This window comes from Chelon labrosus, assembly GCF_963514085.1.
Source record: "Chelon labrosus genome assembly, chromosome: 20".
NCBI classification, from domain to species: domain Eukaryota; kingdom Metazoa; phylum Chordata; class Actinopteri; order Mugiliformes; family Mugilidae; genus Chelon; species Chelon labrosus.
The window spans coordinates 24,982,657-25,007,431 of record NC_140353.1 but is presented as its reverse complement, the minus strand read 5'-3'; the positions used below and the strand labels follow the sequence as shown (position 1 = coordinate 25,007,431).

The 24,775-nt window shown below is 44.1% G+C and overlaps 1 protein-coding gene across 1 annotated transcript in view; it reads right to left on the bottom strand.

Annotated features, from left to right (window-relative positions):
• Positions 1–745: 745 nt before the first annotated feature.
• The window catches only part of gabrg1 (gamma-aminobutyric acid type A receptor subunit gamma1), a gene marked incomplete at its 3' end in the record, with an annotated part of 41,538 nt that continues 17,508 nt past the window's right edge, over positions 746–24,775 (bottom strand). Inside the window, exons 8-9 of the mRNA XM_084568663.1 lie at positions 1,122–1,318; positions 746–1,027 (exon numbers count right to left, since the gene is read on the bottom strand). Coding sequence (XP_084424789.1) covers positions 746–1,027; positions 1,122–1,318 — 479 coding nt within the window. The remainder of the gene's footprint in view (positions 1,028–1,121; positions 1,319–24,775) is intronic.

The following is a 24,775-nucleotide window of genomic DNA, read 5'->3' as shown; positions in this document are numbered from 1 at the left end:
TGTGACATTGATACAGTACTACTGAAAGGTGCCATTAAGACACAATGAAAATGTTGCACAGGGCAATTTTAAGATGTTAAACACATTTCAGTATGCGCTATTTCCTTGTGTTGCAGAAACATCAGATTATGACATCTGGCTGTTAAAACCATTGTGGTTTATAACACTTGATCGTTAGTCAGAAGTTCCCAACCTCTGCTCAGAATCTACAGTATGGGTAGCCCAAATTGATCTAACCAATTATAAAGTTGTGAGGCGTTGCCAAGAAAAGCAGCGCCTTAAGTATGGAATTGTTAAAAAGTTTTATGATATGTTCCCTGGTTACCAAAGGTCGGTGCTGATATTTCAAACTTGAAGTGAAACTTGGTTGTCTTTAGATCATAAGAGCTATGAACCTTTTGAAGAGAGCGAAAAATACACCTTAAAATCCATTTTATAGAAGTACAATGCACCTGTTGTGTTCTTGGTGCTGAACACTGTAAATGTCACTGAGGAAAATTTGTAAAAAAAAAATTCTTACTGTTGCTCTGGATCAAGATGAAGGACTCACTGAAGAACAGAGTGACTGCTATCACTAATTGCCATGCTTCATTGCAACTTGGAGGTCAGCAGCCATTAGGTATGGCAATTTCTTTCTTTCATTCTTTTTTTTTTTTTTTTTTTTTTTACCTGTTTTCTCATGTTTCTCTTTTCAGTGAAATGCTTGACCATGGTGAAACCACTGCTGTCCTTTGAAAAACAGATTTCATAGATACAGATAACCTATCCAGTAAACCAGATTGAAAAGGCCAAAAGCAGTAGGAAAGAATATTCGTGAATAAGAATCAATCTTGGAAACTCGCACATGCATCCTGTTTTCACGCCAAGCTCCTGAACGGCAATCGTCGAAGCAACAGAAGAAGCTGGTGCAGTCTTTTCCATCTAAACACTCATAAGCATAGTCATCCTCCTCATGATAGGGCACAATGTTATTCATCTGTAAAAGTGATGTGCAAGGTTGGATATTGACCATACTGCATGATTTCTGCTGTGAAGGAAACAAACAGTTATTTCACTGTTACTTGTAAATTCAGGGGGTTCAAAATAAAATTAATGCTTGGTAGAAAATTAATGCTTGGTACCTTTGAGTTGACCTTAGCCTTCTTGGTCTGTCTGTTGCTGGTGAAGTAGTGTAAAGTGCCGTACTCCATGAGGGCAGCAAAAGTGAAGATGAAGCAGACAGAGACGAACAGATCCATGGCAGTGACATACGAAACCTTTGGCAAGGACTTCCTGGAGATGGTGCTTAGAGTTGTCATGGTAAGCACTGTAGTAATACCTATAACAGACAGTCACAAACACAATTTCCTTTATTAAATATTTGTCTGATTGACTGCTACATAATGCATAGCAGCCACAAAACTGAGTAATCCATAGAAGTAATAAGTATTTTGATTTTTAGTGTTCTTTAGCTTGTCATGTCCTCAAGGCATACCTTACGTTGGCATAGAACAACACACCTCAAGAATTCTGTATATCGAGGTCCTCAAGAGTCAAACATTAATATCTTCCTGGTATTGAGACACCAATTGCGTGAAACGTATACTGTGACTTTAAAGCCCCTTGAAACATTGCTTCAAAAGTATTTCTCTAACAGGACAGTAATGACCAGCGATGGGAATACAGGATGAGCACTACCAGCCCTACAAAATGACGTCTAGCAAGCCACTGATATGAATGTTTCTGACCAACAATCAGAAACAGACTTCATGAGGGTAGCCTAAGGGCCCGACGTCCTCAAGTGAGCCTTGTGTTCATCGTCTAGCACAGAGGAGCTCGATTGGCATTTGCTATAGAAGACCAGAATTGGCAGCCCCACCACCACACACTCTAAGAAATGAAACATCACATTTACTTAATATAGTTATGGCAACCGGTCCCACGAAACTAGGCTGAATAAATGGGAAGAATACTAGAAAACTAATTATTACTACATGCTTTTAAGCAAATCCCACCAAACCATCTTAATTAAATACTACTCAACGTGCTTATGTTGACTTTACTCAACGCGCTTATGTTGAATTTACTCAATGCGGTTATGTTATGTTGAAGGTACTCAACGCGGTTATGTTGAATATACTCAACGCGCTTATGTTGAAGGTACTCAACGCGCTTATGTTGAAGGTACTCAACGCACTTATGTTGAAGTTACTTGACACAAATGAGTTGAATTTATGTTGTAGTGTTTTGTTGATTGTACTCAGGGCCGTTTCTAGCTTCGTGGGGGCCCTAAGCAAGATGCTGTTTGGGGGCCCCTAGTTTGTCAAACTACGATGAAGAGATTACTAACCCTTAGATGGATTCAAGGAGTTTTATTGTCATTACACACATGTTGGTACATGAGGTGGAATGAAATTAGTTACCCTGGTCCCACTGCAAGCCAAAGCAGAAACAGTAAAATTAAGAGTTTAAAAAATAGAATAAAATTAGCAAACTAAGTATAAAAAATAGGCAAGTAAGTAATATAAATATAGAAAGTGACAATTGTGCATTACTGGAGTCTGCATTCAGTGCAAAAATGTATCTGTGGTTGGTTGTGGGGGGGGGGGGCACTCAGGCAAGTTAAACTGATAAAAAACTATAATACAAGGAAAACAACAATCCTCTATATGTCAATAAATAAAACATATTTTGAGTGTTTATAAAAATGTTTACATAAGAGAATACAACAAACCAACATTGATTTTAAAGTGCAACAATGAAAACAAAACAACACTTAAAAATAATGCTTATTTAACATCACAGTCACTTATCAGCAACACCTGATATACTTAATCAAAGTAATAATAACAGTTTATGTGATGGTTTTGGAGCTTCCTGGTCAGGAAGTTCAGAAGATCCCTCTGGCTCAACGTCTGGAGCTCCAAAATATTCTAGAATTGCTCCTGCAAAGAAAAGGCTCCTTAGGTTATCACGTAAAATAGATCATTAGTGCATATTCCTATTTTATAATTGCAGTGATGTTGCTGTAATACAGAAAATTAAAATGAATCTGTTTTTATATTAAACACTGCGACGTACAGTGTGCCCAATAACAAACTTTTAAGAGTTTTCTGCATTCATTTACACATGGGACTAGTGAAATAAATAAATAAGATAAATGATCCACTACCACAATAGTATAAAATAAACACAATGCGTCATATGTATAAATCACTTAAAAGACAAACCTTTCAAATATTTCTTTAAATTATAAAACTGTAGCACACTTCTAATTAGAGGCCTAATAATACACACAAGCTTGAATATGACCATGACAGGACAGACTGTCCATTCACATGCGACATATTCCTTTTACATTTGTGAGTTTGTGACGAACACATCCTAGCCAGCGAGCTAACATTTATCCAGGGCTAACTAGCTGGCTAGTTAACATTTATCCAGGGCTAGCTAGCTAACATTTATCCAGGGCTAGCGAACTGGCTAGCAGGACAAATAAACAAACTTGCTAAACGGCGTTTCACCTCCACCTATCCAGTCCACGCCACCAACAAATGCCATACCTTTATCTTTTGACCGTTTTCTTTTTCTTCCGTTTTCCGCATAACTGAGAAAACTTCTTTTTGATGCCATTATTGTGTTTGTTTTGTTTAATATTCTCGCTAACGGGAAGGATGAGTAGCTGTCAATCATGCCCATCACACCTGTCGGCGGCCCGCTACGTCACTCACATTGCGACACTGAGGTCCAACGAATATGACGCAGTATTGCCACAAAAACACCAGTCACTGCTTATTATTGCAGTTTATTTTATTTATATCCTACGACGTTCATTTTTAAGCATATAAGGGATGTAACAAACACACGAGATAGCTATAGATAAAGACAGAACATTTTAATTCTCAGATGAGGATGAACATGCAGCTTTGCGGCCACCTGGTGGCTTGGGGGCCCTAAGCATTTGCCTAGTTCGCCTATAGCAAGAAACGTACGAACGAAGGCAGAGTGTATTAGTGACGTAGATCAAAAGGTCCAACGTCAAACACGCGAAACGAAAGGGGCTAGTGGTACATTGAAAAAAACAACGGTCTTTCATTAGTGAAGCAAGGGTTCGATTCCCATTGATTGCTTTTTATGTATTTTATTGTAATAAGTATATAATTTATTTATTATCAGCTTTAAACCACATATCCATGTGGTGTAGTGGAACAGGAATGTGCATGGCAAATCAACTCCCATACAAGCATGAAGACACGTCTCGATTGTACTGCATTTTATTCTCCACTATGTCCTAATAGAGCACTGTGCCATTGAAGCTTTGAGTAATGAACCTTTTTTTGAATCACGTGTCGAGGCTTCAACAAAGCCTCGACTGGCCATCGCTACGTATATATGTCTATGGGCGTGTCTTTGAAGGCGTCCTCAGCCACACTGCGCATGTGCAAGAAAGTACGGAAACCGCGTTGGGACGGTCTTCATTCATTTTAACGCCTGCAGTGCGTTTTAAATAACTTGATTACGTAGATTCAATTCAGCACAATTTTGTAATCCCAAAACCTTTTTGTATTACATTAATGCAGTGAAACTCTTGATTTATTTTTCAAAAGTGGAATTATTCAGTAGTTTCACCTTACAAAAATGATGTAATGCAAACAACATCCATGTTTCACTTCTTAGAGTGCAGCCCTGTGGAGAAGCCATGGAGAACAGCCTGAGGAGGCATATCCATAGAGGGCCGCAAGGACCTGAGCTAACACTCGCCTGACCTAAATCCAATACAAAACCTCTGGGACCTTATGTCTTGTTCTGTCCGACTCCGCCAGGTTGCACCTCAGACTGGCCATGACCTCTGTGATGCCCTGGTCCAGATCTGAGATGAGATACCCCAGGACACCATCCGTTGTCTGATTAGGTACATTACCACACATTTTCAGGCATGCATACCAGCACATGCAAACTCCTCAGTACAATTTGAATTGCTGCAATGAAATTTCAGCAGGGAGTTTGCATGTTCTCCCTGTGTCTGCGTGGGTTCTCTCCGGGTACTCCGGCTTCCTCCCATCGTCCAAAGACATGCTCATTAGGTTAATTGGTGACTCTAAATTGCCCGTAGGTGTGCGTGTGAGTGTGAATGGTTGTCTGTCTCTGTGTTAGCCCTGCGATGGACTGGCGACCTATCCAGGGTGTACCCCTGCCTCTCGCACGATGACAGCTGGGATAGGCTCCAGCAGACCCCCGCGACCCTTAACAGGAATAACCGGGTATAGAAAATGAATGAATGAATGAATTTCAGCAGTATGGACTAGCCTGCTGCATATTTTTTTTACTTTGATTTTCATGTTGTCTTTGAATTCAGTAGTCTGTAGGTTCATAACTTTTATTTCCATCAAACGATGTGGCATCCATTTGTTTACCCAGTCCATATCAGTATAAATATCCATAATGTTTATTCCCCATAGAGATGTGACGCATTTTCAAAGTGTTCCTTTAATTTTTTGAGCAGTATATATGTCACTACTATCTATCTAGCCCTTCTACTATATAACCAAAGTGAGAGTGGTGTCAGTTCTCTACACAGTCAAGCATGTTTCTATTGGGTGGTGGACTCTACTAAGGCTGCCCTTTGATGGTATTTGTGGACAGGATCACCTCTAAACAAGTCAAGCACAGATATGATAGGATCCTTGAAGGCCAGTGAAGAGGGTGTGGTACAATTTATGATCTGGAATAATAAATGTTTGCACATGACTGTTAAAAGAGATCATATAATAGTTCATCCAAACAACCTGGGGGCAGGTATGACCTTTTTGCAAACAGATCCCAAAAACCAAGTTCACAAACACTAGGTCAGGCTCATATTTTAGGAATTGCTATTTTAATTGGTTAAAACATTCATTAATTTTGTTCTCACATCCAAATTGTAGGTACCAATTATAGTAACTGGGAAAATTACACCATTTACGCAATACACCAGTAATGCTAGCAAAGCAAACAAAGTTTGTATGTTCAGTACTGGGTTCCTTACCCACACATACAATTTATTATAAATACAGTATATGATAAGCAGTTACTACCTAAGCTGTGGATGCCTAGTTAGTTACCAGTTTGTGAGACAAAAAATTATTCAGTGTGTGTTGCTTCACTAACTGGCAGTCAAGTATATATTTTTTAGGAAATTGGATGCTCCTTTCCTCTCCTTCCAGAATTAGAAGGAGACCATGGGTAGATAGAACTGTCAAGGTAGCATTAAAAGCACGAACTGCCGCCTATAACTCCGGGATCATTTCAGGTGATATGGCTGAATATAAAGTAGCAGCCTATGCCCTGAGAAAGACAGTGAAGGATTGCAAAGCGGAGATATAAGGACAAAGTGGAAGCCGATTTTAACATGGGGGACCCAGCACAAGTGTGGAAGGGCCTAAGAATTATGACTGATTTTAAGAACAAGCCCAGCTCGGTGAGTAGCTCTGCCCCCTCTCTTGCTGATGAACTTAATACTTTTTATGCACGTTTTGAGACAGACTGGGGGAAAAATAACTTTATAGCAGCCATGGCCAATGATACGGCCAAGGAGAGTGAAACCCCCCTCATAATCAGTGAGAGTGATGTGAGGAGGGTGTTCAAGGGCGTAAATGGGAAAAAGGCTGCAGGGCCTGACCAGATTCCTGGGAGGGTCCTTAAAGCCTGTGCAAACCAACTAGCACCAGTGTACACTGCAATCTTTAACACCTCCCTTGCTCAAGCTGTCGTTCCATCCTGTTTCAAACAGTCAGTCATCATCCCTGTGCCAAAGAAAAGTAATCCATCATGCTTGAACGATTATCGCCCAGTGGCACTGACATCAGCAGTGATGAAATGCTTTGAGAAGCTCATAAAGAGCTACATCACCACCTCCCTGCCCAGCCCATTTGACACCCTCCAGTTTGTCTATAGGGCAAACAGGAGTAGGGATGATGCCATCGCCAACCTGCTGCACACCACGCTGACCCACCTTGATGAAGGGAAAGGGAACTATGTGAGAATGCTGTTTATAGATTACAGCTCGGCATTCAATACAATAGTTCCCTCTCGCCTGATTCAGAAGACGAGCTCGCTGGGAATCATTCATTCATTCATTCATCTTCTATACCCGTTTAGTCCTGTTAAGGGTCACGGGTCTGCTGGAGCCTATCCCAGCTTTCATCGGGTGAGAGACAGGGGTACACCCTGGACAGGTCGCCAGTCCATCGCAGTCGCTGGGAATCAACACCCAAATATGCAACTGGGTGCTTAGCTTCCTCATAGATCGCCCCCAGGTGGTCAGAGTGGGGGAAGGTGTTATGTCTGGCCCACTGATCCTCAACACAGGCACCCCTCAGGGGTGCGTTCTGAGTCCACTGCTCTACAACATCTACACACATGACTGTATAGCCTCCAACAGTTCAACTTCCATCATCAAGTTCGCCGATGACACCGTGGTGCTGGGTCTTATCGCTGACAACAAAGAGCAGGATTACCTGAACCAAGTGGAAGACCTGGCACTGTGGTGTCAGACCAACAACCTGGCCCTCAACATCAGTAAGACTAAGGAAATGGTGGTCGATTTCAGGAGGAAACAGGGCAGTGGGCTCAGCCCACTCATCATTAGAGGAGAGCCTGTAGAGAAGGTCCCCAGCTTTAAGTACCTGGGAGTGCACCTCACTCAGGACCTCTCATGGTCACTGCACACGGGACACTTGGTCTCTAAAGCAAGGTAGCGGCTGTACTTTCTCCGGCGGCTGAGGAAGTTTAAGGTCTCCCCCTCCATCTTGAGAACCTTCTACTCAGCAGCCATTGAGAGCATCCTCACAGGTTGTATCTCAGCCTGGTATGGAAGCTGTACTGTACGGGAACGAGCTGCATTGCAGAGGGTGGTACGCTCGGCAGAGCGTACCATCAAGGCATCCCTCACCACGCTGGAGGAAACGTACAGCAAGAGGGTGAGGGCGAGAGCCAAGAAAATCAGGCTGGATGCCTCTCACCCTAATGTTGGCCTCTTTACCCTGCTGCAGTCAGGCAGGCGCCTACGCTGCATAAAGGCCAGGACTGAGAGACTGAGGAAGAGCTTTTTCCCACAGGCAGTCAGACTTCTCAACCATGATGGACTCTAATTGGCACTTTTGCACTTTATGGACTTTTGCACTTTTAAAAATAAAACACCTGCACTTTATAAGTCATTTTTACACTTAACCTTTTATCAACTATTTTATAGCATAACCTTAGGTAGATGCCTGTTTTTTTTAAAAATGCATTACTATTTATAAAAGTATTTTGCACAGTGACAGACAGATTGCTTTACCCCTTTCTAATTTCACTGTATGTAAAGAATGCTCTTTTTTACAAAACATGTGACCAATAAACTTTTGAATTGAATTGAATTGAATAGTATCAGGACTAACTCATGTTGTTCCCCCTTTTCACATGAGCTTTCAAGTCAGCGGGCCCGGAGCCCTCTACAGCAGTGGGAGAGTGGATCTCAAAGAAGAGAGAGAAATTGAGGACCACTTGATACATGACAAAACAAGGTGGATGTGGCAGGGAATTCAGTAAAATACCAATTACAAAGGCAGCATAAACACTGACTCCAGCAAAAAAAGGTTCACTGGTAAAATAATTTAATTGCTTTTTTGCGCAGTTTGAAGTGAAACTCTCACGTGTCCCCTACAGCCACCCAGAGACTCAACATACTGCAAGATAAGAAAACCCAATGGAACAAGACCAGCAAATACTCAAATACGCTGCAAGTTCTCACAACACCAGCAACTATAGAAACACGCTGCAAGAAGTGCACACAAGAGCCCAAAAAAGTGATGAATCTTGCAGGATTGGCACTTTTTGCTTATGCTTTATGACTTTTGTGCTGTTGACGTTCTCTTACCTTCAGTGATGCTGGATATGAGCTGAAATATAAGTTGTTTTTCTTCTTCTTCTTCTTCTTCTTCTTCTTTTAATTTGATTGTGTGATTCTTTAAAACATTTTGCTTATTAGCTGCCAATCCAAACAATCTGATGAAATACACAGTCTATAATGTTAACACTTACTTCGAGATCCGTAAATTAATAAGGGATAAGCAAGTTAAACAACATACACTTGTCACTTTGCTTCTATTTAAGTCTTTAAGTCACTAATCTCCAGTTAGAGGTTATGAACACTTAGACTTAATTAGATAACTTTGCCTCTGCCAGGGTCCTGTTTGTGGATTTCAGCTCGGCCTTCAACACGGTCGTTCCGTCTCTACTACAGGACAAACTCTCCCAGCTGACCGTGCCTGACTCCACCTGCAGGTGGATCACAGACTTCCTGTCTGACAGGAGGCAGCATGTGAGGCTGGGAAAACACATCTCAGACTCCCGTACCATCAGCACGGGCTCCCCTCAAGGCTGTGTCCTTTCTCCTCTGCTCTTCTCCCTGTATACCAACAGCTGCACCTCCACTTGGTGACTTGGTGCAGCTGCCACAACCTGGAGCTGAACGCCTCCAAGACAGTGGAGATGATCATGGACTACAGGAAGAACACAGCCCCACACCTCCCCATCATCCTGTGTGACTCTACAGTCAACACTGCGGAGTCCCTCCGTTTCCTGGGCACCATCATCTCCCAGGACCTCAACTGGGAGCTGAACATCAGCGCCCTAATTACAAAAGCACAGCAGAGGATGTACTTCCTGCGGCAGCTGAAGAAATTCAACCTGCCAAAGGCAATGATGGTTCACTTCTACACTGGCATCATTGAGTCCATCCTCATCAACTCCATCACCACCTGGTATGCTGCAGCCTCTGCTAAGGACAAGAGCAGACTGCAGCGTGTCATTCGCTCTGCAGAGAAGGTGATTGGCTGCAGTCTGAAGTCTCTCGGCGAGCTGTACGCTTCCATTGACTCTGAAGCGTGCAGCTAAGATTGTGGCTGATCCCTCTCACCCTGGACACGGATTATTTTCCCCTCTGGCAGACGGCTGCAATCCATCGAGTGTAGGACCACTCGCATGGCGAACAGTTTTTTCCCATCCGCAGTGCATCTGCTGAACAATGCCAAACCCACTACCATCCCACAGTAAATGTTCTGGTGGAATATATATATATATATATATATATATATATTTGTATTTTTTGTATGTTTATATTTTATATATCTGAGAGCAAGTTCTATAGTTTCTATATTTTATTTTATTTTATTTTATGCGTAACAACACCAAAGCAAATTCCTTGTATGTACAAACATGCTTGGCAATAAAGTCTTTTCTGATTCTGATTTCTGATTCTGATTCTGAGGCTAATGTTATGAAGGAGTGATTTGTGACACACAGTTCAGAGAAAAAAAATAAATAAAATATTTGACCCAGTGACATAAAAGCCTGTTTTTTACTCTAGAAAACTCTTTTTTTGAAGGATGTCCCTATGAATGCAACTGGGCTGCTGTTATTTCAGCTTGTACTTTCCCTTGGCAGATGTCAGTTCAAATACAATCAAGATTCCAGTCTTACAACAACACACCTTGGTTCGCGCTTCCTGGAAGGCAAATTCTTTCACTGATAACTCAACATTTAGGTCAGAGTTACCATTTTATTCAAATGCTGTAAATGCCTCTGTAGATATGGTTGATGAAAATACCTGAGGAGTTAATCATAGTTTAATAACATGGTGTGATGATTACTGTTACAAAATGTATAGTAGTTTAGAGTGTGTTCTGCTTAATGTATCTTACTAACCACAGAATATTCCAGGCCATGCAGGAACAGAAGAATGTCAATAACAGACAAAGGAAGGGGATGCAGCAGGTCGAGATGACCCAACGCTAGATTAACCGCATGCCCATATCAGGGAAGAGAATGTGTTCTTTGTTAAGGTTGTTGTGTGCAGGCACTCACTCGAGGAGACGGAGCAAGGATGGAGTCAGATGTTATGGGCGTGAGTGGCAGGTGAAGAGGAGAGACGGAGTCAGATTACGGGCCAACCAGAAGACGATCGACACACCCAAGTTCGCCTGCATCCTACACAACTTTCTGTAGTAGTATATTAGAACTGGGCCAGGGAAAGATAGGTAGTCAGACTTCACAACTGACACGACTTTGTTGTTTGTCAGGGACAGGAAGATTTGGCCCAAAGCTCTGTAAGCTTACTTCTTTGTGTTGCTTTTATTAAATTACTCAAACTGAGAAATAGAAGCGTGCAGTGTCGTCCATTAAACGAACGCGCGGAGAAGAGGAACGAGGTCAAAAAGGGATTGTAAACAGTCTTCTCCAACACCTCACATTGTTCTTGTCATTTTGGAAATAAAAGCATATTTGTATGACTTTTATAATTTGCACTTAAAGTATGTTACAGTTAAATATTTCATGGCACTCTAAAGCAATAACACTGGTGATAGTGGTGATACGATTTTGAGGAACAACAGATAACAGATTTATTTTGGTATTTAGGATAGAATTAATGAAACACCAAATGCTTTTTCAGCACAGAAATGCATGGTATATTCCTATACAGAACTGAACATTGTGTTGTTCATAGATGTTTAACACTGTGAAATTAATTTATCAAAAGTGTCAGGATCTCCTATGTTGTTGGGTTTGTCTGTTTTTTCTCACTGGAGGTTGGTCTGGAGCTGGGTGGAGATGGAGTCACTTACACACATACCTGCAAACAATGGAGCCTCATCAGCCATCTACTCACCTTGTCCATACAATCCTGGTTCAGTCCTCCACTTGTCGCCAGATCGTCTGCTTACCATTGTGGTACAGTGGTGTGGTTTATGTCTCTAGCTGTTTATTCCACTGTTGCATTATTTATTTTTGTTTCCCTGTCTTCAGCTCTTGGATCATCAACTCACCAGGGGCCTCATGTATGAAGGTTGCGTGCGTACAAAAACATTACGTACGTACTCGCAGATGTATCAAGAGTGAAATGTCCGGGAACTTTTACGTGCCTACGCCAACGTCATGGCTGGCGTACGCTGGCTTCTACAGATATTGATCCTTTGGCGACCCTTAGAGGTGATGCTGGGAAACTGTCATAAATGTGAAAACTATTAGTCCGACCAATCGGGACTGTGCCGGTCAACCCTGAGCAGAGCCATGCCAGCCGTGTGGTACGGAATTATCCGCATGTCAGCCAGGTATATCAAATTCTCATACAATGCAGCTGAACAGGTCAACATTAAAGCACAATTTGCAGCGAGAACCGGTTTTCTGAATGCAATTGGAGCTATCGACTGCACACACTGATGTGGTTCTGATCCATCTCCATAGAACTGCTAATCTGCTCCCACCTGCTTCCTCTGTTTTCTACAATAAACCGGTTAAATCACCACAATCACTGGCATTGGGTTTGTGTCTGAGATAAAGTGTCCAAATCATATCGGCAGGCGTGACCGTACGATCTAGCCACAAGATACATAGACACCTCAGACACAGATCCTGAATCAACTCGCCTCCGCCATGCTGTTTCCTAGCAAGGACTCCACCTTGGACAACACGAGCAGAACATTCGTGATCTTTTCAAACACAACCAAGAATTATGTCAACAATTATCCCATCTAACTTCTCAGATTACCGCCCTTCTTACTTTGCAGACCTCAGCTGGCGGTGAAGATGGCCTTGGAAGAGTGGAGACATTGGTTGGAGGGCGCTGAACAATCATCTGTGGTTTGGACTAACCACAAGAACCTGGCTTATATGCAGTCTGCCAAAAGATAAAATGTCAAACCAGATGCCCTTTCCCGCCAGTTCAGCCTGGAGGAGTTCCCAGATGAACCAGAATATTCTCCCTCCTTCCTGCTTAGTTGCTCCAATCACCTGGGAAATTGAGTCCTGCATCCAGGAGGCACTTCACACTCAACCCGACCCAGGAACTGGTCCCCCTGGCCTTTTTAATTTGTCCCTGATTCTGCCCGAGCCAAAGTGCTTCAATGGATTCATGGTAGCAAATTCTCCTGCCATTCTGGAATAAATAGAACACCAACTCTTTTGAAACGCAGCTTCTGGTGGCCCACTATGGACCAAGACACTTGCTCTTATGTTTGCGCTTGAGGGAAGACCTCGAATTGACCACCGTCTGGTCTCCTTCAGCCTCTGCCCATCCCAGGTCGGCCATGGTCCCACATTGCCCTGTACTTTGTGACTGGACTGAATCTCAAGGTAACTCTGCCATCCTTACAGTGGTAGATCGGGCTCCATGTAATCCTGGTTCAGTCCTCCACCCGTCGCCAGATCGTCCGCTTACTATTGTGGTACAGTACTGTGGCTTATGTCTCTAGCTGTTTATTCTACTGCTGCATTCCAAAAAAAAAAAGGTTTGGTTACCCAAAACTGAAAAATAATGTACATTTCAGAATTATACAAAAAGGCCTTTTTCAGGGAACACGAAGTGGGTTAACAATTTAAAGCTGTTCTGCAGCAATGAAGGCTGAATCAGCCTTGAAAGCTAGTGCTACTAATTCCTAGAGGTGTTCCAACTTTTCTTGGTTACTTACAAACTCCTCTGTCTGCATAAAAGCAGTGTTGGAACACACTGTGGTACCAGACCCTCATGAGCATCAGGTGAACAGTATTGTACTGCAGAAAGTAGTGTGTTGCCACAAAAATGGCGAGAAATTAACAATGGAAGAGAGACAGACCATCATAACACTTAACTTTCTTTGTAATTTCCCTGTAGGAAAGACCTACATTTTTAAAGTGTCAGTGAGTACAGTTTTCTTCACCATCAAAAGGCACTCAGAAACTGGGGGAAACTCTGGAAGGAAGAGGTCTGGCAGACCCAAAGCCACAACTTAATCAGAGGACAAGTTTCTGAGAGTTAACAGCTTGTGTAATAGGCGGCTCACAGAACAACAGCTTCAAGCACAGCTTAATAGTGGTCATAGTAAGCAAGTCTATCACTGCTCAGGGGGAAGCTGGAGGGAGCTGGTTGACAGTAGCCTGGCTGCATGGACCACCGACTACCTCTCCAACAGGCCGCAGTATGTGAGGCTTCGCGACTGTGTGTCTGATGTGGTAGTCTGCAGCACAGGGGCGCCGCAGGGTACTGTGCTATCTCCCTTCCTCTTCACCCTGTACACATCAGACTTTAGACACAACACGGACAGCTGCCACCTCGAGAAATTCTCGATGGAGCCATTGTCGGGCGTGTGTCTCAGGGAAACGATCTGGAGTACAGGGAGGTCATCACCAACTTTGTGGACTGGTGTGCTCTGAACCACCTGCACATCAACCCCAGCAAGACAAAGGAGGTGGTGATTGACTTTAGCAGGAAACCACTACTCACTGCACCGGTGAACATTCAGGGCTTGGACATCGAGGTCGTGGAGGATTACAAGTACCTGGGTGTTCACCTAAACAACAAACTGGACTGGACACACAACACAAACGCCCTGTACAAGAAGGGCCAAAGTCGTCTCCACCTGCTTAGACGACTGAGGTCCTTTGGAGTGCGCAGGACACTGCTAACTCTGTGGTGGCCTCTGCCATCCTGTATGCAGTGGTCTGCTGGAGCAGTGGGAGCTCAGAGAGGGACAGAAAGAGACTGAACAAGCTGGTCAGACGGGCCGGCTCTGTCCTGGACTGCTCTCTGGACTCCATCGAGGAGGTGGGTGAGAGGAGGATGTTAGCCAAGCTGACATCAATCATGGACAACCCCTCTCACCCACTGCATCAGACTGTTTCAGACCTAAGCAGCTCCTTCAGCAGCAGACTGCTGCATCCACGCTGCAAGAAGGAACGCTACCACAGGTCATTCATTCCAACTGCCATCAGGCTGTACAACACCAGCCTGACTCAATAATAACTGTCATTTTGCACAAATAAATCTGCCTTTTTGCACTGCCTTTTTGCACTGCCTTTTTGCACAAACCACTTCCTCACCAACTTATAGTTTGTCTTAAAGTTTTAGCAATCTATTCATTTATAATTTTTTTATTCCACCACCACAGTGTATATTCAGAATGTCTTTATATTTCTCTATATATTTTCGAAGTGTTGTTATTTTTTTGTATATATTTTTCAAATCAGTACTTGTGTTTTTTTTTTATTCCCCTGGTAATTTTCCCCTGTTGAAGTCAAAGTCGTCACTGTTTTGTATATATTTTTGACAAATTCTGTGCTCTGTGACAAGTTAATTTCCCATACGTGGGATCAATAAACATGTCTTATCTTATCTTATCTTATGAACTAAACCTGTTTTTCAACAGATTTGACACAGTGGACCCCACCCAACCCCCCACAGACCCCTTTGTGAGCTGCCCATCATCATCATCAACACCAACGATGGCATCACCATACCCTCCGCCACCTCGCAGCTCTCCTGCTCCTGCTCCTATTGATGGCCCTGCTCCCCCCTCCACTACCTCCTCCATCAGCCCTCTTCAGAGGCGTAGCAGCAACCCCCCCACCTAGGACAATAACAACGACCTGCTTCACAGCTGACCAGGTGAGGAGACGGCTGAGGACACTCCATGCAGGAAAGGCTGCAGGCCCGGATGGCGTCTGTCCCAGAGTGCTTAGTGCCTGTGCCACCCAGCTGTGTGGAGTCTTTCAACTGGTTTTCAACATGAGGCTGGCCCTGAATGGCCCTGACCTCCCACATAATGAAAACCTTCGAGCGACTGGTTCTGGGACAGCTGCGAGACATGGTCGACACTCAACTGGACCCTCTCCAGTTTGTCTACCAGCCACGACTTGGAGTTGAGGATGCCATCATCTTCCTGCTCAACCGTGCATATGCTCACCTGGGTAAACCGGCAAGCACTGCGAGGGTCACATACTTTGACTTTTCCAGTGCTTTTAACACCATCAGGCCGACGCTTCTGGGTGACAAGCTCAAAGCTATGCAGGTTGATGCCCCCCTGGTGTCCTGGATTGTTGCAGGACACCAGGACACTCTTCACCGTCTACACCACGGACTTCAACTACCAGACAGAGTCCTGCCACCTTCAGAAATTTTCTGATGACTCTGCGGTAGTAGGATGTATCAGTGATGGTAAGGAGGCTGAGTACAGAACTGTGGTGGGAAAGTTTGTCAAATGGTGCGAGGACAACTTCCTTCCTTCCTCCTCCAGTGACCCCTGTTACCATCCGGGGGGCCCAGGTGGACATTGTGGAGTACTACAAGTATCTGGGAGTGTACACTGACAATAAACTGGACTGGTCAAAGAACACTGAGGCACTCTACAAGAAGGGACAGAGTTGACTCTACCTTTTGAGGAGACTGAGGTCCTTCAACATCTGTCGGACAATGTCGAGGATGTTCTATGAGTCTGTGGTGGCCAGTGCGCTCCTGTACGCTGTTGCATGCTGGGGCAGCAGGCTGTGAGCGGCAGACGCAAATAGACTCAACAAACTGATCCGCAAGTCAGTGATGTTGTCGGGGGGGGGAGCTGGACTCTTTAAACACAGTGTCAGAGAGGAGGATGCTGGCAAGAGTTAAGACCATCCTGGACAACACATCTCACCCACTCCACAACACACTGGCCAGTCTAAGGAGTATCTTCAGTAACAGACTCGTTCTACCCAAATGTACAACAGAACGCCACAGGAGGTAACTTTATAACTCCTCCCACTGAGTGTTGGTCACTCTTAACACCTTCAGACGCCGTTAATTTATTTGCAACCGCTGCCTCTGTATATTGTGAATACTTGTGCAGTATTGTTCCTTTACTTTAAATGCATCTTTAAATGCATCTTTTATGTCATAATAATATTATTTTTTATATATTTTTGTATTACCTTTATTCAACTAGCAACTGTCACTTTATGGGAGCAACAGCAACAAAACAATTTCCTTGAAGGATTAATAAAGTATTCTGATTCTGATCCTGATTCTGAAAGCCAGGAGACAAGACGTTTGATGAACTTGCCAAGTTATTAAAGGACCATTTCAACCCCAAACCCAGCAAGATTGTGCGGCGTTTCAAGTTTAATTCCAGAAACAGAAAGTATGGCGAAACAGTTATGGAATATGTTGCTGTTCTGAGGAAATTAGCACAAGACTGCAACTATGGAGACAAGTTATCAGAAATTATACCTGACAGACTGGTCTATGCTTTCGAAGATGGCCGCATACAGCGCCAACTGTTGTCAGAGCCAGATTTGACCTTTGACAAGGCACTGAAGCTGGCCCAGGCCATTGAGAAAGCTACACAAAGGATTTACAATCTTTGGAGTTTGCATCATCACACATAAGAGCACCTCAAGCAGTCCACAAAATGTCAACAAAGCAGATTCAAAGTAGGCAGCAGCATCAACATAAGGCTTGCTACAGATGTGAAGGTGATCAGCACAGGGCTGGGGACTGTAGGTTTATTAAAGAAACCTGTCACAAGTGTGGTAAAGTTGACCACATTCAGGAAGTGTGTAGGTCCAAGGGCTCAGTTAGTAATTCAAAGACTAGAGAGAGTGGAGTACAAACAGGCAAGCAGGGGGGTGAGGATGACAAAGATGGCATTGATACAGTTGAAGTCATGTTCACGCTGTACAAAATAGATGAACTTGATGTACCTGCAGAAGAGTCATTTATAGAGACATTGGCCGCGTTTCCCAAATGCGATCGTTCTTAAGGACTTAAGAAGGCTCCTAAGAAGGGTTCGGCTAAGAAGGAGCGCTAAGATACGGGTGTTTCCCAGAAGCGTTCTTAACTGCCTTCTTAGGAGAACCTTAAGATCAAGCCTAAGAAGCTTCTTAAGAAGCTCTTAACGGGAGCTGTCAACCGCGGTGGTGCTGAAACTGAATCAATCGATGCCAGGCTAATCGATCACCCACTCCTTTATCAGCGCTGAGCGCAGCGCGCAGTCACACACAGCGTTGTTTATAAGCGTCTCTCCTGCTCAAACAAAGTGTTTGCACGTGGATATAGCATTAAGTTAATTTTTGTTTTAAGTGTGTGTGTGCCATCAGGTGTATCCAAGTAGTAATCAAGCCCATTAGCGCATATATACCCCCATGAATATTGGCACACACATGTGAGAATGGATGAAACTGGCAGCAAAAAGAGCAAGCGGGCACCGTCGTTTACCGCGGAGGAGATGGGCGTCCTAGTGGACGAGGTGTGGCAGCACCGTGAGGTTTTATTTGGAGGAACAAAAGGGAAAAAAAACATCACGGTGAAGAACCGTGTATGGCAGGCTATAGCGGAGAAGATGTCCCCCTCCAGCCCATGTGGCCTGCGTGACTGGGGTGCTGTCAGAAAGAAGTGGCAGGAGTTTCAGAGCCTGACCAAAAAGAAGAGTGCCAAGGTGAGAAGGGATGCCATGGGCACGGGTGGTGGAGCACCGGGTGGGACGACCCTCACTCCCGATGAAGAGAAAGTCCTCTCCATCATAGGGAAGACGGCCTCTGAAGGCATCACAGGGGGCATCGACGTTGAGGGGGACGAGGGCTTCTCAGAAAGTGAGGAAGAGGAGCCATCCGGGAGCGGAGTAGGGGCGTGCACGCCCACAGGAGAGGACGACCCCACACAGCCGTGCCCTGTCCCCGCACAACCGTGCCCTGTCCCCGCACAACCGTGCCCTGTCCCCGTGCGCCAACCAGCACGGCCCAGTGTCCGCATGTGGGGAGGCTTAACCAGGCGGCCTGCAATAACCACCTGCACCTGCAGCGAGACGCTGGTGCGCCTGGAGAGGGAGAAGCTGGTGGTGCTGCGGGGGATAGAGGACCAGCTCCTGAGACAAACTGCTCTCCAGGAAGAGATGGTCCGGATGAAGCAGGAGAGGTTGGAGCTGCACCGGAGACAGCTGGCGCTGTCCGAGGCACAGTTCAACCGTCCCTCCATCTCCGTTCCAATCATCCTTCCCCAGGATTAAGGTACGGGACAGTTCTATTTTGTTTTATTAGCATTACGCAATGTATCCCATTCAATTTCATTAATCAATCCCCCTTCATTGCAGGTGATGCAGACGCCCAGACGGCCCAGTGAAGCCGGAGACGCCACCTCTCCTCCCCCATTATGCTTTCAATAAACTTTGGTTTCCTTTTCAACCATGTATTGTGTGTATCATTTTGCATTGAAATGAGTATTAAACCTAGCAACAAAAAGTCCGAGGCAATTTGTAATTTCAAGTAATTTATCTAAGCGTAGGTTCATGACGTGTGCGTAATGTGCGCCCTGACGCACATAAACATTTATATAAACCGTCTGGCTCCGCGCTCGGCGACGCTGTTGATTAGCAGCGAGAATGTGCTGTATTGCAGCCATGGTTTCTCACACACGCGGACTTTGTCAACGCCTTTATATAGAGTAGCAGGTGAAGCCTCTCTGGATTAGGTTCAGCTGAGTTCAATTACATCTGTTTCCTTGATATCTGTGAAATGCCACAGGGTGGTTGATGTTTTTTATGTGTAAACTCATATGCAGATGTGTGGAAAACTTAAACTTGTACTTCAATAATATATATTTTTTTCCTTCTCTACTATTAGCCTATGTTTCTTGCGCCAGTGCTCTACAGCTATGAGTGCATTTCAACATTAAACATTGTTTTATTATTTCAAAAAGTGGAGGATATAAATTTCCCTGACGCAGCTTGATCACTGTAGCCTAGAAATCTAGACGCCCCTGGTGGCAGGCTATGATCACTGAGCATTTGATCGCTAAGAAGGCTGTTAAGAGTGGGTCAGATCGATCTTACGTTTCCTTCTTAGTGAAAGATCTTCTTAAGCTAAGAGCGACTCTGGGAAACGCGTTCTTCTTTCACAGCGTTCTTAAGAGCGCTCCAAAGAAGATCTTAGCGCTAAGAGCTTCTTAACTCGTTTGGGAAACGCGGCCATTGACAGTTAATGAGACAGACACACAGTTTGTGATGGACTCAGGTTGTGGGGTAACAATAATGAACCACTCTGTGGCGTTTCATGAAGCCCAGCGATATTCCAACGGACCATGGAGGGACTGCTGCAGGGCATCCCTCGGGTGACCATCTTCCTAGATGACATCCTCCTCACAGAGAAGGACGACCAAGGGAACCGCAGACTCTGGCCGTGGTGCTGAAATGGCTACAGGAAGCTGGTCTCCAACTTCAAAGGGCAAAGTGCTTATTCATGAATGAGGAAGTTATGTTCCTGGGTCATAAAGTGGATGCAACAGGACTGCACCCAGTCCATGAGAAGGTGCAAGCAATCCAAGAGGCACCCACTTCAAATGTGAGTTAAAGGCATACCTAGGACTGTTATGCTATTATAACAAGTTCCTGCCAAATCTGTCAACTGTTCTCGTCCCAGTGCACAAACTGCTACAAAAAGACACAAAGTGGCAGTGGGGAGAAGCACAAAACGTTGCTTTGGAAAAATCAAAAGAAATGATGCAGTCCACTGAAGTGCTTATGCATTACGACCCAGAGAAGGACATTGTGCTGTCGTGTGACGCATCACCGTATGTAGTAGGTGCTGTGCTGTCACATCACATGCCAGATGGAATTGAGAGACCCATAGGATTCACCTCACGAACATTAAACATGACTGAGAAGAACTATTCACAACTAGATAAGGAAGGACTAGCAGTGATGTTTGGAATTAAACGTTTCCACAAGTACATTTATGGACGGAAATTCACTATAGTGACAGATCACAAGCCCTTGTTGTCACTTTTCAGTGAGATGCGAGCCATACCACAGATGGCCTCGCCCAGAATCCAAAGGTGGGCGGTAACCTTGAGAGCCTACGAATACACAATAGTGTATAAAAAAGGGAAGTATCACTGCAATGCAGATGCCCTGAGCTGCCTTCCTGTACCAGAGAGAGTGGAAGTGGAGAGGCTGGAAGAGAGAGTTCACATGCTGGAGAGCTCTGACATCACGCTGGTGACAGCTGATCAAGTGAAAGCATGGACAGGCAAAGATCCAGTACTCTCGAGGGTGCGGGAGATGGTGAGCTATGGCTGGTCATCAGTGGCGCCACCAGCTCCCCCTATAATAGCCATAGCCCCCACCCAGCACCCCCATGAAATGTCTGTGATTTGAATAGTCTTTTTCATGTAGTTTAAAAATGTGAATAAAATAATAATAATAAAAATATTTTAGTTCAAAAAAACAAGAGGCCCAAACAGGTGATCTTCTTTGGCCAATGGGTGCAGTGCGCTGTGAACCTTTCCATTGAGGATACTCACGTTACGGTTTGTGCTGCAGGTGATATTATCAATTATTCATCATTAGACTAGTGTTGGTAACTGGCTGTGTGAGTTTGTGATCGGAGCATTTAAGGCCGAAGCGTGCACAGTGTCTGTTGCCTTCTGTTGCTGCTGTTTGTTGCTCTGTTGTATTCAGGGCTTGACTGTGACAGAATTGTGTAAAATATTATTTTCAGAGGTTTACATTGGTAGGCTTATGTATGTATCTATGGCCCCTGTGTTTAGGGTTGCCAACCGCCCCTTGGAAAACGGAATCGTCCCGTATTTAGAAACAAAAGTACGCGTCCTGTATTTAGAAACAAAAGTACGCGTCCCGTATTGAGCTGAAACGGGACGCACTTTGTCCCGTATTACCGTGAGAATCCAAAATAGTGTGTAAAATGTCAATGGAATGAATGAATAACAGGGCGCTTTATATGAACACTTACGGTAAACTTATTCCCGGGCTGTCTCCTGCTCTGTGACCAATGAGATGACTGCAGGAATTCCGCTCATCTCATTGGTCGAGGTACTGTTGATTGAGAAGAAGATACCGGAAGACAACTGTAGTGGCTAGTCCTGTATTTTGCCCAATGATTTAGCCGCTACCGACTGATAGTGGGCTTGAAACTGTATTGGGACGTGTACTCAGTTTAAAAGAAAATAATAATCAATAGTCCGTTTTCCGTTATTTACTTAGAATGTCCTTTTTATTTCTAATGACGGTGCCTTTGGTTATAATGAAAAACAAAATGGTTGAAAAAATAAACTCGAGCACACGTCCCAACACAGCTTTAAGCCCACTATCAGCCAGTAGCGGCTAAATACAGGACTAGATACGACAATTAGGTCGAAAACTGTTGGGCTCCTCCACTTCAGCAAAAACAAAACACATAATTAAGCCAAACTTAAAACACCTGTAGCCACCTTCGGCCGCATGACATTCAGCCACGCATGACATTTCACTGCCCCCTGGTGGCTCAACCCTCTTAAAGAATATGTGGCTCTTACAACAACCGACAACAAAGCAACAACTTTTCGTCACACTTTCCGTTTGCGCTTTTCTTATTACAAGAGGAATGTTCTGCTTTCTATTGTTTTATATTCATTTATACAATTTTAAGTTAAGCAGGACAGGTTTCTGTTTAAGAAAGATATTTCATTTTATTTTATTTTAAAAATAAATTGTTGAATAATAATTTGTTTTCCATGTGTTCATATCACTCAAAAATATGCATCTAATTCAATTCAGGTTCGAGTCAAATAGTTAAAATATAATTTCACACACACAAATAAAGGCTAAAAATTTTCACCATGCCAGCGGTGAAGGCAACTGGGTCGGCCGCCCCCGACAATGAGGTGTCCCTTATTTATTTTTCAGGGAGTTGGCAACCCTACTTGTGTTGAATACTTTTACATATATTCGCGGAATGAGTATAGTTAATGTACATGTGTATATATACCAAGGGTGGTCTGATGCAACCTCCATAATGAAAAGCACCAACATTCAAAGCATCTTCTCTTAAGTGTTGAGCATCCCCATAGCACCTGCAACAGAAAATCTCTGGACCCGCCACTGCTGGTCATAAAAACTGAAAGGCTAGGAGTTTGCCCCCTATGAGGTGAGGAAACAGGAACTCAGTATCCAGAATGAGTGTGTGTTATGAGGCTCGAGAGTGATGTCATTTGTGCCAAATCCAGGTCAAGAAAATGTTATGAGATAGCTTCATCAGTGTCACGCAGGAGTGTTCAGAAGGAAGGCACTGGCTAGGAGTTATGTGTGGTTGCCAAAGTTGGACAAAGAGGTAGAGGATACTGTCATGGGCTGTAAAACATGTCAAGAGCACCGCTGCATCCCTGCACCAGCTCCATTACATAACTGGGATTGGCCTGACAAACCTTGGCCGTATTCATGTGGATTATGCTGGACTGTTTCTGGAAAAAATGTTTTTTGTGCTCATTGATGCACATTCAAAATGGATGGATGTGTATCCAGTGAACTCTGCCACTTCAGTCACCACAATTGAGTGCCTGCATACCAGTTTCAGTAACCATGGACTGCCTGAGTTGTTGGTGTCTGATAATGGCACTTGTTTCACCAGCACCGAGTTCAAAAACTTCCTGATTAAAATGGTATCCGTCATGTGACCTCTGCACCCCGCCATGCTGCCAGTAATGGGTTAGCAGAGAGAGGGGTACAAACATTCAAGAGAATAATGAAAAAATGTCCAGAGGGCACGCTGACAGCTAAGGTAGCCAGAGTGTTATTTAGTTACAGAGTGACTCCTCACACTACAACAGGTCTATTCCCAGCAGAGCTGCTTCTCGGGAGGAAGCTACGTTGCACCCTGGATTCAATCCAGCCAGACCTAAGCAGGAAGGTGAAGGAAAAACAAGAAAGACAAATAAAAGATCACAACAAAAAGGCAAAAGGACACTGGTTCAAAACAGGAGACTCAGTGCTGACCCAGAACTATAGTCTAGGACCCAAGTGGAATTATTGAGTCGGTGACTGGACCAGTGTCATACAAAGTGATGCTGGGTGATGGGAAAGTAGTGAGGAGACATGTGGATCTGTTTGGGGAGGGCTAGAGGCAGGGGTGGAGCAGGGCACAGTAGATGTCAAGGGTAGTGGTTGCAGGAGAGAAGGCATTGTGGGGGGAGGGGCCAAGAGCTGTAAAAAAAAGTTGTTTCCCTTATGGCCAGAGATGGTTTTAAGGCCCAAACTCTGCTGACGATTCTGGTTCTCCGACTTCCTTGTGTAAACCCAGTTTCACTCTCTGATCCTCCTCCTCAGCTCCCTCTGCACAGTCTACAGGTCGTCTTTGTTTCCTGACTTGAAGGCCCTCCTCTTTTCTTTAAAGAAAGCCTTAGGGCCTGTTCACACCTTGCATGAAGACCCGATCTCTAGATCTGGCATTAACATGCGTCTCCAGACCTGATCTCAGTTTTGCACTCTATATGCAAATAAACCCCGACATCATCCGGGCCGGATTTCTACTCTATTTCAACAGCAGCTGTCTGTAATGGATCTCTACTGCTGAGAACCGAGAACAGCGCTGTTTTATGTGTGTGCTTCATGACTTTGGCACTCACGTTATTATTTATTGATCCCGCGCCCTGACGTTAGTTAGACCTACACAAAACTCAGATTATAACTCCAGACCTGGAAGTTTCAATATGTAACTGGTGGGCTTCTGCATTGTGTCGTGTTAATAGAAGACTTGACACACTGCCAGCTCTCGGAGGTGAACTCCATTTATTCTGGTGAACTGGCAAATTAATACAACAACAAGAAAACAAAAAAGTAATTTAGCTGTCCACTCTTAGCGCTCTCACTCAGAAGAATTGTACAAAAAAAAATAAATAAAATAAAATTTACATTTAAACATACATGGCGATCATGTAATTTAGCTGCCCACTCCTGGTACTATGTGGAAAAAGCAAATAGAAGATGGGAGGAAAGTCAGCTCAACACACGCAAAAGTAACCTCAGGATGACCAAGTTATGACAACATTTGCATGGTAAGGCAGAAACAAATGTAACTAGATGATCAGAAGCGATCATAAAGGGGTCCATGCCGTGGCAAAGTGGTCGCAGAGCGGGACGCAGAGGCATGAAAGTAGGCAAAGTGTTTGTGGAGTAATGCTTTGGCTGACAAGTGAATGAGTCATCCACAGATTATTATTGTCAAATTTCAA